Source organism: Musa acuminata, chromosome BXJ2-9, assembly GCF_036884655.1.
Source record: "Musa acuminata AAA Group cultivar baxijiao chromosome BXJ2-9, Cavendish_Baxijiao_AAA, whole genome shotgun sequence".
Classification (NCBI taxonomy): domain Eukaryota; kingdom Viridiplantae; phylum Streptophyta; class Magnoliopsida; order Zingiberales; family Musaceae; genus Musa; species Musa acuminata.
This window is the reverse complement of record NC_088346.1, coordinates 39,680-57,856: the sequence shown is the minus strand read 5'-3', so window position 1 is coordinate 57,856 and position 18,177 is coordinate 39,680. Positions and strand designations below refer to the sequence as shown.

The window sequence follows — 18,177 nt, the reverse complement described above, 5'->3', positions numbered from 1 at the left end:
GTTCGTCGAGTCGCAAGTTTGAGAATCGAGCTGGAGCGACTCGGTTAAAGACTGAGCCCGTGGGCCGAGTGATTGATCTTGAATTCAGGTTTTGGTGCCGACGGGTCCAGAGTCGGGAGCCGATCTAGAGCGACCCGGGCAAGAGATTTGGCGAGTCGCAAGTCGAGGATCGAGCTGGAGCGACTTGGTTAAAGATTGAGCATGTGGGCCGAGTGATTGATCTCGGACTCAGGTTTTGGTGCCGGTGGGTTGCAAGTCGGGAACCGATCTGGAGCGACCCAAGCGAGAGATTTGGTGAGTCGCAAGTCAAAGATCGAGTTGGAGCGACTCGGTTAAAAATTGTGCCTGTGGGTCGAGTGACTGATCTCGGACTCAGGTTTTGGTGCCAGCGGGTTGCAAGTCGGGAATCGATCTGGAGCGACCTGGGCGAGAGAGGGCTAGAGATTTGGCGAGTCGCAAGTCAAAGATCGAGCTGGAGCGACTCGGTTAAAGACTGTGCCTGTGGGCCGAGTGACTGATCTCAGACTTCGGTTTTGGTGCCGGCGGGTAGCAAGTCGGGAACCGATCTGGAGCGACCCGGGCGAGAGATTTGGCGAGTTGCAAGTCGAGGATTGAGCTGGAGCGACTCGGTTAAAGACTATGCTTGTGGGCCGAGTGACTGATCTCGGACTCAAGTTTTGGTATCGGCGGGTCACAAGTCGGGAACCGATCTGGAGCGACCCGGGCGAGAGATTTGGCGAGTCGCAAGTCGAGGATCGAGCTAGAGCGACTCGGTTAAAGACTGTTCCCATGGGCCGAGTGACTGATCTCGAACTGAGGTTTTGGTGCCGGTGGGTTGCAAGTCGGGAACCGATCTGGAGCGACCCGGGCGAGAGATTTGGCGAGTCACAAGTCGAGGATCGAGTTGGAGCAACTTGGTTAAAGACTGTGCCTGTGGGCCGAGTGACTGATCTCGGACTCAGGTTTTGGTGCCAGCAGGTCGCAAGTCGAGAACTGATCTGGAGCGACCCGGGCGAGAGATTTGGCGAGTCGTAAGTCGCGGATCGAGCTAGAGCGACTCGGTTAAAGAATGTGCTTGTGGGCCGAGTGATTGATCTCGGACTCAGGTTTTGGTGCCGACGAGTCGCAAGTCGAGAACCGATTTGGAGCGACCCGAGCAAGGGCTGGACCTGTGGGTCGAGTGAAGGCTGGGTGGCGTCGTTGGGCGGCACGCCAGATTTTGCCCGGATGCCATCATGCCACGTGGTGAGCCAGGTGGAGCGGCGCGGGACTTGGTGGGAAACTTTTGTTTCAAATGGCCTCCGGCGAGAGATTTCGGGTGACGAGGCGCCGTCTGGATGGAGCTCTGAGGCCGATGAATCTAGCGAATCTAAGGGGTTATGATGGGTTTTAAATGCTGTGACCATCTCTTTCCTTGGGAAGCCCAATCGTCGTCTCGTAGTGGAGTAGCCTGCCCTTTATAAGCCCTTTCCAGAGTAATTGCCATCACTTTTGCTTCAGTCCTTCATCCCGCGCCCCAGCTTCTTTCTTCCAACCTTGAGGTCGGGATGTCTCCGTCTTCATCTTTGTCTTCATCTTCGTCTTCTTCCTCCGGGGCCCCGCGAGCTGAAGTCGTCAGTGTGTCCTCTGATAGCGCTCCCTCAGAGGGCATAGGGAGCTCTGCCGCGCTTGAGACTCTCAAGTCGTGGCACGATGTGGACTCAGTGGTGACCGAGGATCTATTGAGGGTACTCCGGGATTGTTATCGTGTCCCGGAGTGTTATGGCATTCACGCCCCTCGACTCGGACAGTGGTCGTACGATCAGTTTCCCGATGGGTTCGGGCTGACCGTAGGGGCCTTTGAGGCGGGGCTGCGGTTCCCGCTGCACTTCGTCATCGGGGAGTGCCTCCATCACTAGGGAATATCGTCGTCCCAAGTGACGCCAAACTCTTGGCGCTATCTGGTGGCCTTTATTGGGGAGTGTCGGGGGGCTGGGATCGAGCCGACCAGGACCCTCTTCCTGGCCTGCTTCCGCCTGTGTAAGGGGCAAGGCGAGTATTACTTGACCGCTCGTAGCGGTTTTAAGATCAACGATGCACCTTCCAACAACAAAGGTTGGAAGACCCGCTTCTTCTTCATCAGTTGTAGTCGGGGGTGGGGTTTTAGCACTGGATGGACCTTCCGAACCATTGATAATACCTCCCCGTTGTTCTTTGTCGGAGAAACAACGGACGTGACTCGGCTGAGGGGCATCTTGTCCTCTTCTCGGGCAATCAAGGAGATGACCGAGGAGTGGCTGGTCGAGGCAGAACAGAGCCCTGCCATTGGGGGTATGGTCATTCGCATATGATGGATCGTCCACTCGTCCCGAGCTATCCGACCGACCGATATTTTTTTGTAGAGATGGTGGATCTTCAATTTGTGGAGAATACGCTTAGCGCCAAGGCCGCTGTGCCACCGCCTCGAGACGGCGAGGATCCCGGAGCTGGGGATGCCCCACAGGAGGGCACACCAAAGTGGACGTCGGGATCTCTGGAAGCAGGTCGCCCTCCAAAGAAGGCAAAGACCTTGGTCCAGAGGATGCCTGCGAACTCGACTGCTTATGCGAGAGCTGTCTCAGGATCATCTGGGGCTGCTCCCCAAGGCGAGGGCTCGGGGAGCGCGAGGGGGAAGGGGGTGGTCGGGTCGTCTGGTGGTGACCCTTCTAGGAGGACGCCGGCGCGCCCGACGTCGATGCGGGACCTATGCCACGTTCGTTCTTGGGCCGAAGGCAAGTAGTACCAGGCCCTGAACATGGCCGACCTTCCGACTGGGGAGCCGGGAACCCCCTACATCTCTCGATGGGCGACTCTCAAGGCTGACAGTCGCATCTGGGGCGACGGGTCGACCGCTCAAGAGTTCATCCGAGGGGCACTTCACCCCGCTATGGCAAAGGATCTTTACTGCTCCCCCTCGGAAGTGCTGGCGGACCGGGTGGCCAAGTCGCTTGTCTGGGTAAGTGGTGGTTTTCTTTCCTTGCTTGATCCTTCCTTGTGTGGGTCCTAACGCCGATCTTTGTGCAGGGCCAACACTACACCATGGCGCTGATCGATCGGGTCCTCAACGCCGGGCGAGTGATCGAGCGTCAGTTAGACGTCTACGCTGCTCTTCGCTTGGAGAAGCTAGAGCTGAAGGTCGGGGGGGCCCGAAGGCCGTTGTCGCGGTCGAAGAGTGTGCCTCTACTCTGGATGAGGAGGTGAACCGCTTGAAGGTCGAGCTGGAGGAAAGCTGGTCACGCATCTGGATGCTGGACAATGAGCTGCTGACCCTTTCTCACGATGTCGAGACCGCCAAATCCTTGGCTTGGGCCGCTGAAGAAGTCCTGAGGGAGGAGCGGCTAGCGTTGCCTGAGAAGATAAAGGAGGCGATCGTCGAGTACAAGTCATCCGTTGGGTTCGAGCATGGCTTGGTGAGGTCAGGGCGGGTGACATACGAGTTCGGGTATCGAGTAGCCTGTGCTCGCTTTCGAGCGAGGTACCCGAACTTGGAACTAGAACCAGACCCATTTGCTGACCAGTCGGAGGACCAGAATGTCGACATGCCGGCGAGCATCCCCTTTGATGACGGGCCCGAGACCCCCCCCCCTCGGAACTAAGGGTTGTACTTCCCTCTTTCTTTTGTTTTGGTCGGGTCGAGTTTTGAAACTATATCGCCCGATCACAATGTGTATTTTTTTCATCAATAAAAACTCCTATTTTGGAATCCTGACTTCTCGTCTTTCTCTACCACAGAGGTACATGCTTCTTTCAATTGATAAAATGCGTCTTTTCGGGGCCTTGTCCTTCGATTTTTATGGATAGAATTTCTTCAAATTCGTCGCATTCCATGTCCTCAGCAGAGGTATTCCCTCTAAGGTCTCAAGTCGGTAGGTCCCATCTCGAACCACATCACAGACTCGATAGGGGCCTTCCCAGTTAGGCGCGAGTTTTCCTCTCCCTCTGGTCGGGTCGCTCACCTCTACCTTTCGGAGGACGAGGCCCCTGACCTTGATCGGTCGCGGACGAACTTTGCAGTTGAATATCCGAGCCGTTGCCTTCTTGTACGACAGGGTAAACAGAGACTCTCCTAAGGAAGTTTTGGGAGTTGTTCGCATTGCCCATAAGATGCTAGGGAGCTTGTCCACCCAGGCTCTGTGCGCGCCCGATATCCTCTTTTTCAGGCCCTCCAGAATCGCCCAATTCATTACTTCAGTCTGGCCGTTAGTTTGGGGGTGTGCAATCGAGCTGAACCTCAACTGTATCCCATATGATTGGCAATAGGCCTTGAACTTAGCGTTGTTGAATTGAGCTCTGTTGTCGGTGATGATAGCCCTCGGGATCCCGAACCGAGTGATAATGTTCTTCCATGTGAAGCTTTAGATTTGTTTCTCGATGATGGAGGCCAAGGGTTCGGCTTCAACCCACTTCGTGAAGTAGTTGACCCCAACTATAAGAAAGCGTCGTTGTCCCAATGCTGAAGGAAAGGGTCCATGGAGATTGAGTCCCCATTGGGTGAAGGGCCAGGTCGCATCCATCAGGGTAAGAGGGACTGCTGGCTGATGTTGCAGTCAGGCGTGCCTTTGACATTGTTGGCACTGCTGCATGTATGATATAGCGTCCTGGCGCATGGTCGGCCAATGGTATCCTTGTCTGAGAGTCTTGAAGGCCAAGGTTCGTCCCCTGATGTGCTCCCCACAAATCCCCTCGTGGAGCTCGGCCAGGACCGTTTCAGCTTCTGATGGCGCGGGGCAGCGCAAGAGGGGTTGAGAGAAGGCCCTACAGTACAGCTTTCTGCCGATGATGCAGCACCAGGCTTAGGTTTGTCTCAACCATCTCGTAGCCGTCGGGTTATCGAGCTTCGTTCTGTCCTTCTTGAAGCGGAGGATTTCTTCTATCCAGCTTGGAGGTACCTCCGTTTTGGCGACCTCATGAGTCGTCACTATTGGCGCTGTTACGGACTCAGTTGCTGGGGTCGATGTTGGGCTGCGGGCAGAGGCTGATCTGGCCAACGCATCGGCCCGTGTATTATGCTCCCGAGGTATTCTAGTGATCAAGAGGTGGTTGAAGCGATGGGCGAGCCGCTCCGCCTTTGTCAAGTATAATGCCATTGTTGGGTCACAGGCTTCGTAGCTCCCATTTACGTGTCCCGTCACCATCTGGGAGTCGCTGAAGACTTCGAGGTTGCCTGCATGCATCTCCAGAGCAAGGCGTAGGCTGTGAAGAAGCGCCTCATACTCGGCCTCATTATTGGTGGCCTGGAATTTTAATCAGAGCGATCTCTGGTAGGTTTCTCCGGATGGGTCTTTGAGGATAAGCCCGACCCTGACTGCTTCGGTAGTGGACGAGTCGTCCACATGCAAAGTCCATGTGCTCTCGTTGTTCTCCTGCCCAATAGCATGGTCTTCAAGAGTTAGCTCAGAAATGAAGTCAGCTAGTACCTGAGCTTTGATGGCGGTCTTGGGGGAGTACTGAATGTCGAATTCGTCGAGCTCGACCGACCACCACAGCATCCGACCCAATGCGTCGAAGTTGGAAAGGATTTGCCGCAATGGCTGGTCGATGATCACTTTGATTATGTGAGCTTGGAAATAGGGCCGCAGCTTTTGGGCCATCTTCATTAGCGCGAGGGTTAGCTTCTCGATCGGGGAGTATCGTGCCGCGGGCCCGACGAGGACATGGCTGACATAGTATATGGGTTGTTGCGTTGGTGGCGTTTCCCGAACTAACACCGAGCTGACTGCCTACGTCGAGGCCGCCAGGTAGAGACCAAGGGTTTCGCCTGGCTCGGGTGAGGCGAGTCGAGGCAAGCGGGCAAGGCATGCTTTCAATTTTTCGAAGGCTTCTTCACATTCCGGGGTCCACGTAAAGTTGTCAGCTCGTCGTAGAGCCTGGAAGAAAGGGAGACACTTGTCGCCCGAACGCGACACGAACCTGCTGAGCGCTACCAACTTCCCGGTGAGTCGCTGCACCTCCTTGATCGAGCGAGGGGAATGCATCTCGATTATGGCCCGAACCTTTTTCGGGTTGGCATCTATCCCCCTCTGGTAAATGACAAAGCCGAGGAACCTCCCCGAGCTGACCCCGAAGACGCACTTTGCGGGATTCAGACGCATGTTGAACCGTCTAAGCATTTGGAATGTTTCCGCTAGATTGGTCAAGTGCGCGCTTGCAGCCTTGCTCTTTATGATCATGTCGTCAACATATACTTCCATATTCCTCCCGAGCTGGTGCTTAAACAGCTTGTCGACCATCCTTTGATAAGTTGCCCTAGCGTTCTTCAGACTGAAGAGCATCACTTTATAGCAATACACCCCTTTGTTAGTGATGAAGGCGGTGCTCTTTTGATCTTGAGTCGCCATCCGGATTTGGTTGTAGCCCGAGAATACGTCCATGAACATAAGGAATTCATAGCCTGCGGTGGCGTCGACTAGTTGGTCTATCTTGGGAAGCGAATAGCAGTCCTTGGGGCAAGCTCGGTTGAGATCGGTGTAATCAACACACATCCTCCAGCTTCCATTGGATTTCTTAACGAGAATTACATTCGACAGCCACCGAGGGTATTTCACCACGGTAATGAATCCCGCTTCTTTAAGGCAGTCGACCTCATCACTGATTGCCTTTTGTCGGTCCGGAGCGAACTTCCTTGGTCTTTGCCTCACCAACCGAGCCTCGGGGTCGATGTTAAGCTGGTGTTGGGTCACCTCTGGCTCAATCCCGGGCATCTCCTAGGGGGACCGTACGAACAAATCAGCATTTTTCCTCAGGAAATCGATGAGGTGGAGCTGATATGCTTCGAGGAGCGTCGTCCTGACTTTCACGATTAGATCGGACCGGTTCCTTTTTAGGGGTACCTCGGTGAGTTGCTCGGGGGGCTCCAACTGCATTGGCGCTATGGGTCCCTCGCGAGGGTCGGGGATTTGACGGGGGCGTGACTTCCCTGGGAGAGTAACCGTCATAAGATAGCATTGCCTTGACTCTCTTGGATCACTTCGGGATTCCCTGATCCCCGCCGAAGTCGAAAACTTGATGGCCCTGTGGTAGGTGGATACCACCGCCTTTAACTTGTTGAGTGTCGGTCAGCCGAGGATGACGTTGTAGGCCGAGGGCAGATCGACTACCATGAAGGTAGTCATTATTGTCTTTGCTCTCGGCTCTTCCCCGGTAGTGACAGGGAGGATGGTGGACCCGAGCGGGGAGATGGAATCCCCCGTGAATCCAGTGAGTGTCGACGCCATGGGGGTGAGGTCCTCCTTGGTCAAACCGAGCTTCTTGAAGGCGTTGAGGTACAAGACGTAGGCGGAACTCATAGTATCGACCATCACCCTTTTGACCCGAGTGTTGGCGATCCGGATGGAGATCACTAAAGCATCGTCATGATGGGAGCGCTCGACTTCTTTGGCTTCGAAAGTGATTTCAGGCTCGAACTCGGGCCAAGGATGTTTCTTGACCATGCTCTGGGCGTAGGCCTTCCTTGCCGTTGAGCTGCTGCCGCCGGCCGCTGGTCCTCTGGAGACGACATCGATCTATCTTTCGATAGGTCCCCTGAGGCATGGAGTCGCTTCCCGAGGTTCCTTGAGATAGCACCCGAGGTGACCTCTCCGGATTAGTTCCTCGATTTGATTCTAGAGGTCGCGGAAGTTTTTCGTGTTGTAGTCGTAGTCCCAATGGAACCTACAATATTTGGACTGATCTTTGTGAGTAGTTTTCATGGGGTTGGGCTGTCGTAAGAGACTCTTCTCCCTGATTTAGAGAAAGATCTTGGTACGAGACGTGTTCAGAGGGAGAGGCGGGGGCCTCGGGAGCAGTAGCTCTTGTCGGTCGGGCCTCCGGTGGGGTTGCGTCGGGGCTGCTGAGGTCGTTCCCCGGGATTGTTCCGCCCTTGGCCTCTTGCCGTCCATGCGCTTTCCCGCCACCAGAGTTTCGACAGTGATGTACTGTTTGGCGCGCCGGAGCATCTCGGGGATGGTCATTGGTGGCTTTTCGATCAGCGACCAGAAGAACCTTGAAGGCTTCAAGCCCATCAGAAATGCCTGCATGATTAAAGAGGGGTAAGCATCTGGGAATCCCTAGATTTTAGTGGTGAAACGTGCCACAAACTGAGAGAGCGACTCATCTTCGCGTTGAGATAACGCAAGTAAGGTGGCCATGGAAGGCCTGGGTCGCACGCTTGCGAGGAAATTTTGCTCGAACTCCTTGGCGAGCTGGTCGAAGGACGAGACCGAGGACTAGCACAATCGGCTGAACCACGCTCGTGCTGGTCCCCTGAAGGTGGTCAGGAATGCCCGACACATCAGTGCATTAGAGGTGCCATAGAGGGCCATCTGAGCTCGAAACACGGTGACATGCTCCGCGGGATCGGAGTCGCCGTCGTACGTCTCCAATGCCGACAGCCTGAAGTTGAGGGGTACAGGCTTGTCCTATATTTCCTAAGTAAAAGGGGATCTGCCCAAGCCACCTTTGTTCGACTCACTCCACGATTTCTGGAACTCGCGTTGGAACTCGTCCAAGCGTTGGTTGACCCGGGACAACTAGATCCTGAACGAGTCATCCGCCGAGTCGGACAATATGGTGTCAGGCTCGGAGCGGGGCGGTGTGATTCGGTAGGGTGCGAGTATGCTCTACTCGGGCGGACCTCTCGGGTCCGTCGTTTGCTCTCGAGCTTCTATTGTCCCGACCTGCTCCCTGCTCGGCCTTTGTCGGGTCGGGTCAGTCGGGGGAGCTACTAGCCGCACGATCAGGAGAATGAGTGGGACGAGCATCTGCATCATCCCCGCCATTGCTTGTACTTGCTTGGTCAGGCTAAGGAACGCCTCGAGCGACACGGCCGAGGGTCCTATGGTAAGCCCGGGGGGCGACAACCCCGGGTCATTAAATAGGCGCCAGTAGTGATCTGGTGTCGAGGTCGGGATCCCCCCGTCTCTGAGGACGGGGAGGGACTGATCTCCGGGCCCGATAGAGGGATGACCGGTCGGTGGTTCTCCTTCGGGGAGAGCTCCTACGAGATGCTCTTGCAACATGGCCCTCCTCCTAGCGTCAAAAATGTTGGTGAACAAATATGCCGTGGTTGATGAGTCAGCACGGCTTGGTCCATGGGTCGATGTCGAGAGTCTTCTGTTGGCTGAGCTGGATGCCGAGGTAGATCGGGCCCTCGTGACGAGGTGTTGATCAACGTTTCTCGGTCCGAGCGTCGTTTATGTTGAGCAACATCTCTCCATCTCTAGGCTGGTTGGCAGCTCGCCTTCGTACACTGGATGGCAATTCCTAGGTTGAGATGCTTACGACTCGAGGGTGATCGCTTTCTTGCAAAAATAACATTCGTCGGGTGATTCCCGACTTTGGCCCCTCCGACGAGCAAGTCAGTAGTTGTTTTTCTATTCTTTTTTCTCTCCCCTAGCCAGATGTTGACCGGAGGCTTTTATACTACTGTACGAGGGTCGGTCGTATGCGGGTTTGGTGTGGCGACCGATCCTCGAGGGATGAGACGATGCTTTTGTGCGGTCGTCGTCCCGGGATACGCGGAACGACGCCAGACGATGCCGTCCCGAGCTTTCGGGATGAGACATACCAAACAACGCCTTGGTATGGGTTCTGACTTGGCGCTTGGGGGTGCTCCCCTTGCTGACTCGGTTGTAGCGCAGCGTGACATCGGTTGTGACGTGTCTTGAACCCAAAATATACCTTATCAACCCACAACAGTTCTGCCCATCTCCTTCCTCGACTCCTTGATCCCCTAGCTCGACACCTTGTACTTGTCGTCCCGGCTCTTCACCAGTTCCGGCGCTGCCATGGCCATCTTAACCTTTTGGGGCGACATCATCAGCGCCGGCGCCCCCAGGGGAAGGCGGTCGCCGCGGTCCACCTGCCACGCTCACCAGAACTTGCCGTACATCTTCGCCAGCCCCTTCAGCTCCTGCCTTTGCATCACCTCCGGCATTCCGGGGCACATCAACACGCCCGACTTGACCTAGTACGCGTGGGAGTGCCACAACTTCTGCTCCCCTGCCGGCAGCGTCTCAAAGATCCCATCGAAAACGATGTACTCGACTCCTGCAATGGGAACAATTACTTCACGAAAGCTTTTCGTCCGTAGCCGATGCTATTCGTCTTCTTTTGATGAGGTGGGCGGAGGGGGCGTCGGAGTTGTAGACGGCGCACCGGAGGACGTCCTGGTTAATGCGGGCGGCGTAGTGGTGGGCCTGGATCTGGCAGCCCAGGTCGTGGGAGTAGAGCGCGAAGCTTCACAGGTGCTGTTTCATCTGCGACACCGGCTTCTTCGACTGCAGCATCTGCGCGCCCTCGTTGATCAGCTTCCGCTCCACCGTCATCGGCTTCCCGGGCGGCGTAGGGCCGTCGACGCCCGCCACAGGCGCCGGCCGCGGGTTCTCGTCGCTCCAGGACATCAGGCACGGTGATGATTGCATCGAGTCGGCCGGGAGGGCTTATTATAGCGAAGTGAGCAGCGGAGGGAGGCGCCGTTGGACTCGACGTGCTCGCTACGTGGCGTTTTGCATGCCAAAGAAGCTTAAAAAACACTCCGCCACTCATTCAATAGTTACCCAATTCGCTGCTCAGGTTTTCCTGTGGTCTCCAGTACTTTCGCCAATCACGAAGACATTCATGGTCCCATTAGTTCGTAGATCTCTCAGCCTGTAACCAAATTGATCGAACCGGTTAAGCAATTTGGTTCACGTCAGTTTGGTTGATTAGGTCCAACAAAAATCGAGAAAACAGTGAGTCACGAGTTAGAGGCGGTTCGACGCACTGCCCTACGAACTATGAAGAGCTGGTATCTTATCCCTTCCTCTAAGGGGGGCACTGCAGAGTTCCCGTTTCTTCCACCAATTGGCCTGCAGCAATGGCAGCGACGATCCCGGCCTCCGCGTCCCTCTCGGTCGGCCGCTTTCCGAACAACCGCACCTCGTCCTCCTCTTACCCCTGCCCCGCCACCGCCCTCCGTAGAACCTTCTTAGTCGGTTTCTCGAAATTCCCGGCCGCCGTCGCCAAACCCTCGCTTGGGGTCGCTTCCCTCCCTTCGAGGCGTTACCTTCGTACCCACTGCCAACAGCAGGAGCAGCAGCAGAGGCTTGCGGTCGTCCCCAGAGAGCAGCGATGGATGTTCGAGGAATCCGAGATCAATGGACCCGTATACTCTCTCTCTCTCTCTCTCTCCTTTACTACCCCTATTCTGATTCTTCCAATTTCTCGTAAATAATACCCGTGTTTTTTCTAGTAAGTTTGCATTGCGGTGTAAATTGTTTGTTTTTGTCCTACTTGTTCAATTTGTGGGTGTATGGCTTCTGCGTATATCGACCCCTTTAACTTGGCTGTATTTGCGGGAACCTCATTCACCTGGCTGCCCTTCTTTTGTTCTATGTGATTGTTGGAAAATCTTAAGGTTGAACCCCTTTAAGAGGCGATACCTCTAGGAGTTGAAGGAATCAGTTTCGATTGGACTTACTGGTCCATAGAACAATTTTTTTTTTCTGATTAAGGATTCAAGTGGAGTTGAACTCTTTGGAAGAAGGAAAAAAAAAGAAAAACTTTGACCCTGTTTGTGTTTGTAAAATGCAGATAAAAAACACAAAGCATCAGCTATAGGAGCAGTCCGAAAGAAGAAAAAGACAAAATAATTAAAAAGAGAATTGAATATTATATGGCTGATCTGGATGTTTTTAGGCCGATATTGTGGTAGAAAAGGAAGCTTATTTGACACTGAATAATTTGACCTGTCGTGGACCACTTGTTAGCATTCATCTGGGGATGGTTAAGTATGTGAGCACTAGCTTTGCCTATGGGTAATTCAGTGTGCATCTCGGTAACTATAGATTTCTGTTTAGTTATATAATTTCACATTTGGACTAGGTCAGTTGATTTTGGATATTTGAGGCCAGAACTCCATAGGAAAGGCAAGGGCGATTGTTAACTAAGGGGACTGATAGGGAAGCCATGAGCATCAGCGTATTGCGTATCTATGCTGATATAAAGAAACAATTATCGGAGGGGATATTAAGGGCCCACAAGCACACATAGAAAGCCAAACAAATGAGTGAAATTCTGAGCATATGTATTAAATTGAAAAAATCCCAGTTCTCTTTTAGGAACCTCTTCGGAGTTTGTTTGTTTAAGAAGTTTAAGCTCGTTGTTGCTTGCATCATTGAGATACAATAATTTATTTTATAATTTTCTTTGGTTTTTAAGTACTTTGTTCTATATTTGTCTAGTTATCATGCCATGTCATGAAGGATTGCCTAGATAAATCATAAACAGGATATAGTAATTCTCATCTCAGTTTGACCCCATTTCTCTGTTATTGCTGACTATATTTTGATGTTTAAATATTTCCTCAGATATCTTTTGACTATTTCCATGTCTACCGGGATTTTTTGCATGAACAATGAGAAAAATTCAAAATCAAATCAGGAAATCCTTTCCACCGGTAACCAAATCTTGACTTATTTATGTCATCGTTCTCTAATAATAAAAAAAGGGAATAATGAACGGCATAGAAAGCAAGTTTCGTTGAATTGTTTCAATGAGTTAAAGTGGTGGTTTCACTTTTTATTTTGAACATAAATTCTATACTTACATATAGGTAAGTCAATGAATGTTGTTTTTCCACTTAAAGTGTTCTTGTACATATTCTGCATGCCGTTTTACTCATTTTTTGTATTTCATGATTGTAATACAAGATATATGCTTTGTTTGTCAGGATATTTGGAACAAAACTTGGTATCCAAAGGCCGCAGATCATATTTCAACAGAAAAAACATGGTATATAGTTGATGCAACAGACAAGATCCTAGGCAGGCTAGCATCAACTATCGCAATATATATTAGAGGAAAAAATCTTGCAACATATACTCCTAGCGTTGACATGGGGGCTTATGTGATTGTGGTATGTATTATGAATCCAGCTGCTTTTGATTTTATCTCCCTTTGAATGCACAATGCCAATTGGCACAGCATGTCCGAAACTAAGCCTCACAATTTTTATGAAAGTTTGTTATAAAGCATTTATTGTTTACACCACATCCTAATGAGAAATCACCTGAAGATTACAGGTTAAATTTGTACTCCAGTGTGGTCATTTTTTTTGTCAACTTTTTCTTCTAATCAAGTGTATGATTAACATGGCAGCTTCCTGTAGGAATTTCAGATACATGATATGAACTGCTATTCCATTTAGTGTCCAAGAATTTTATTTATTTCTTTTGATGTTTGGAGCTTCTTAAAATCTTGGAAGCACGTTCATCTTTGTTTTGTTCTACTTGTTGTTGTCAGCTATTTCAAGCTTTAAGTTGTAGGTTTCTATTAATTATGGTTGATTCGCTAAGGTTGCCCCACATTTGGCTTTATATTAGTAGGATGTCAAATTGCAAATTTTGAAGTCTAATGAGGAGTTGTGGCAGGATAGGCTCAAATTTTTTGTGTTTCATTATGGATATGTTATGTGCAATTTTTATTGAGTTGAGTCCTTTGTTTTTCAGAATAGCCCTTTTAGATTAACTTATTGATCCAATAAGTTTTAACTTTATGACTTTTGGGGTATATAATTTTGTTAGGACCTTTTTATTTTATGAGCTTTGAATAATGTTTATTGAGTCTGTTTACTTCAGTTAGAGTCGGATAGAAGTTTATTTAATATTTATTTATTATTCAAAGTGCAAGCCCTGGTGGACTCTAGGTGGAACTCTATAAATAATGATGTAACCCTTTCTTTAAAGGAATCAATCAATGAAATATTATTCCAGTTTGTTATGACAAACTCTAGAAGACCGATCCCCTCGAAGTGATCATCCCTTTTTCTTTCATTTTTTCTATTTCTTTTACGATAAAACCTTACGGTTCTATCATTTGGTATCAAAGCTGCGATCTTCGGCGTTCTCGGTGCAGTTCGTTATCTCAAAAAAATAAAAATAAAAAAAGGAAGGAAGAAGAAGCCGCAGCCACGCACCCCTGCTTCCGGCCAGCCCACCGCCGCCCGCCGCTACAAGGTGACTCCACCGTTACCGCTGCGACCCGGCCGCTCGTAAACTATCGGTCGCCTCCCACCTGAGCCACCACCGCTGCCTCCTCCACCGCCGCCCGACTCCCCTAGGGTCACAGCCGTAGCCGCTCGACCTCCCCTCCTCGGTGATCGTTGGTGACGTTGCTCCCAACCGTGCCACCACCGCTGCCCGCCTCCCCTTGGGTCGTAGCCGCAGCAGCTCGACCTCCCCTCATCGCGGCGACCAAAACAAGGCAACCGAGAAAGGGCCGCCGACACTATTTCTGGCCAGCGGACCACCCCTTGGCAGCGCCTAGCCTCGACGCTCCTTTTCTACTCCTTGCCCTTGACGATCTTGCTCGCAGCCACAGTCGTTGGTTACCGCAGCCCCTCCTTGCAGCGGTTGCAGAAACAGAGCTTCCTCTGTTGCCGCAGCCCCTCGTCGATTGCAGCCGCGACCCTCGGCCTCCTTCTCCTTCTCCATCGCCGTCGCTGCTTACATATTACAGATTACAGATTACAGATTTGTAGTCTTACGTAATGGCCACTGATAATTCAGTGAAAGCACAAATGGAAGCATTGGAAATCAGAATTGAGAATAGACTGTAAGAAACACTTAATGATTTCAAAAAGAGCCTATTGGAGAGCCTCAGCAAATTTTAACAAAATGGGGGCTCAAGTTCTACGTTGCACATATATGAAAATACAGGAAAAGGGCCCCAAGATTGTGACACAAACTACTCACACATGAAGGTGGAATTTCCGAGATGGGAAGATGGGGATCCGACTAGTTGGATCTCTAAGGCGGAAATTTTTTTTCGTTTTCACATAACCCCAGAAGAATCTAAGTTAGAAGTGGCCTCAATCCAACTCGATGGAGATGCAATCTAGTGGTACGATTGGTATGAAACTTTCCACGGAGTTCCTTCGTGGGAGCAGTTCAAAAGAGGGCTTCTTGTTCGCTTTGACCCATCTGAATATGAGAATGTTGATTGTCAGCTCGGCAAAATTCGTCAGACTTCTACAGTGTTGGAATATCAGAGTAGGTTTGAAAGATTGTTAAATCAAGCTAGAGATTGGTCGGAACGACAAGTTCTTGGTACATTTATTGAAGAGCTTATTCCAGAGATCCGGTGTGAAGTTAAGGCTTGTCAACCCTGCACTATGATAGCTGCGATCTCATTTGCACATCTACACGAGAAAAAAATTAGCAAGGAAAGATCAGCAAGGGGTTTGTACTATGATGAAAATTGTAGTATGAAGCACCAATGTAAACAAGGACAACTTCTGATGATTGAACCAATTGGAGAGGAATCGAAAGCTAAGAATGTGAAGGTATAAATTCTAATGAAGATGTTGAACCTACCATACATACAATGCATGCATTAGTCGGCTACTCTAACTCGCAAATTATGGAAGTTTGCGGAACTCTGGAACATCAGTCTGTTATAGTTTTGATTGATACTGGTAGCACTAACAAATTTATGGACAGTGAGACTGTTGACCGATTGGCCTATCATATTGAAGGCTGTGATAGATTCGAAGTAAAGATTGTTGATGGATGGATTTTAACTTATGATAGCAAATGTTCAAAGATAAAATTGATTATACAGGGCTAGGAGTTTCTTGCAATGCTTACTACACTGAAAGACAAACATATTGCTTACACTATCAAAAAGTGGAGACCATACTTGATCAACGGGTTGTGATGCGTTGCAGATAGCCTATGGCTGAAGTGCTGAAAGAGAAGCTCCCGTGTTTGATGCTGCTCAGCCTTGAGGACAAGTCTGATTTGAAGAGGGAGGAATTGTTAGGACCCTTTTATTTTATGAGCTTTGAATAATGTTTATTGAGTCTGTTTAGTTCAGTAAGAGTCGGATAGAAGTTTATTTAATATTTATTTATTATTAAGAGTTCAAGTCCTGGTGGACTCTAGGTGAAACTCTATAAATAGTGATGTAACCATTTTTTTAAAGGAATCAATCAATGAAATATTATTCCAGTTTGTTATGACAAACCCTAGAAGGCCGATCCCCTCGAAGTGATCATCCCTTTTTCTTTCATTTCTTCCATTTATTTTACGATAAAACCTTAGGGTTCTATGAAATTTATCCTAAAAACTATTTATTATATGTTACTCAAGAGGTTCTCCCTGTAGTTTGAGTTCTTGCTGTGCAAAAACTCCGACTTCTATTTGATCTCTCTCATAAGAGCTCTGTCATCTCATGAGGTGGAAAATTTTGCCAAGGTTCTGCTAGAATGCCTCTATAATGTTTTTTAACAGTTCTATTCATCTTATTGATCAACTTGAAAACTACATTCTGTTATTCAGTCCGCTGGGCGTCCTAAATATGTTTTCTTTACAAATTGCCTAGTCCGGTTTTCATCTGGTTTTTTCTGCATTCAGCTAACTTGATATCCGTTTAAAGATAAACAACAAACTTTTCTTCAATAATTTTATTGAAATTACTTTGGATTGGTGTTGGAAACTAACTAATCAGAATGGTAACCACTAGTAAATGCATGAGAGATACCATTAGCTATACTAAGAATTGGTGGACATCCTAGAAAACAAAAACTCAACATGACCAAGCAATATCAAATTGCTTGGGACATCATGCTCTTTTAGCCCAGTGATGCAATACAATACTACTGTACTAGTTGTTTCTACCTTGCACCAGGTTGGAGCTGAATGGATGATGTTACTGACATCTCCCATTTCATTAACTTCTTGTTTACTTGCTTCTCTGTTACCTAAACATTTTACATTGTACCTTAAATAGGTGAATGCAGAAAAAGTTGCAGTCTCTGGTAAAAAGAGGACCCAAAAACTTTACAGGAGGCATTCGGGAAGGCCAGGTGGTATGAAGGTGGAAACTTTTGATCAGCTTCAACAGAGAATTCCTGAAAGAATTATTGAACACGCTGTCCGTGGCATGCTTCCAAAAGGAAGGGTGAGTTAATATCTCCATTGTTTACAGCAACATTACCTCGTCCCGAGTGCTAGGGACCTCCACAAACACACCTTGTTTCAAGTGACATTATCTTGTTTATAATGTTCCTATTTTTAGTCAGTTGCTTAATCCTTTTCTGTGTTTTCTTATTTTCCTCAAATATGTCTTACATTATCCACGCCCACCAGACAATTACCACAATGATTGATATCTGCCCTTTTGACTGTGTATATAATCTGCTAACCCAAGGAAACATCCAAGGAGAGAATACTGTTTTGGTAATCACTTCTAAGATGTCAAGTTTATCGATGAGATTGTCCGACAATACCAGAAGTTCAAAGTTTTAAGCAACAACCTATCCAAATGCATTGTGGTTTTTGTTTGCTCATCTGATGTGGCCATCGAATTCTGTTGCTTTTTTGCAGCTTGGAAGAACTCTTTTCACTCACCTGAAGGTATACAAAGGACCAGACCATCCACACGAGGCCCAGATGGCTATTCCTCTTCCTATCCATGACAAGAGAATACAATCAGACAAGTAAGACCTCTTGCTGAGACATGTGACTGGTAACTCATGTTTTATGGATCATTCAATTTCACCTTTTCAAGATTTTGCCTCCTCACTGGGGGGTTTACTTTTAAGCAGTTGTAGAAGTCTCAGTAATTTATGTCTCATCTGCTTGATTTAGTTATGTTGATTACTACTTCGAATGTCTAATATAGACTTTTGAGCTCATAATCTCTGTTGGATATTGCAGCTCTTGAGAAATGTGTACTAGTTGTAGGTCTTTCCTCAGTGATGAGATTCCCAGATACATATTAATTGGAGGATCCATTTAAAATTGAAATCATGGCCTCTGCACACGGAATCACCTTATTATGATCAAATGCAACATTAAGTGAATCAGAAGAGCAGAATCACCTTATCATTGCGATGTTCTTCTACATTGATTCTCCTAGCGTACCATTTTCCACACATTAATGAGGATTGGACATCAACTTAAGAGAGGAACAATTTTTGGAGGAGAAAGTCCAGCTGTGGGATCCATTCCGCCAACAAATGGCTTAGCTTGACATTAGTAGTGGTCAGCTATAATATATCCCTCATTCAAAGGGTTCATTCTTGGGTCCAATACCCTGTTCCTGTATCCTCAAACGAGGAGTCAACATCATAACAAATACATTGGAAGAGATGATTAAGTGGATTTGACTTTTTCATACATGTTAGGTTTAGATGAG

General features: G+C 49.1%; 1 protein-coding gene across 1 annotated transcript; it reads left to right on the top strand.

Annotated features, from left to right (window-relative positions):
• The first annotated feature begins 10,791 nt into the window (after positions 1–10,791).
• LOC135622229 (large ribosomal subunit protein uL13c-like) lies at positions 10,792–17,677 on the top strand. Its single transcript, XM_065123873.1, has 4 exons — positions 10,792–11,140; positions 12,707–12,892; positions 16,768–16,938; positions 17,364–17,677. The coding sequence occupies exons 1-4, from the start codon at positions 10,853–10,855 to the stop codon at positions 17,478–17,480; spliced, it is 762 nt and encodes a 253-aa protein (XP_064979945.1). The 5' UTR covers positions 10,792–10,852; the 3' UTR covers positions 17,481–17,677.
• Positions 17,678–18,177: the final 500 nt, after the last annotated feature.

Excerpts from the sequence above, each read along its gene's own strand:
- LOC135622229 (XM_065123873.1), top strand. The coding sequence starts at position 10,853 with ATGGCAGCGACGATCCCGGCCTCCGCGTCCCTCTCGGTCGGCCGCTTT. Across the intron at positions 12,893-16,767 it reads TGGGGGCTTATGTGATTGTG|GTGAATGCAGAAAAAGTTGC; the intron begins GTATGTATTATG and ends TACCTTAAATAG. Across the intron at positions 16,939-17,363 it reads GCATGCTTCCAAAAGGAAGG|CTTGGAAGAACTCTTTTCAC; the intron begins GTGAGTTAATAT and ends GCTTTTTTGCAG.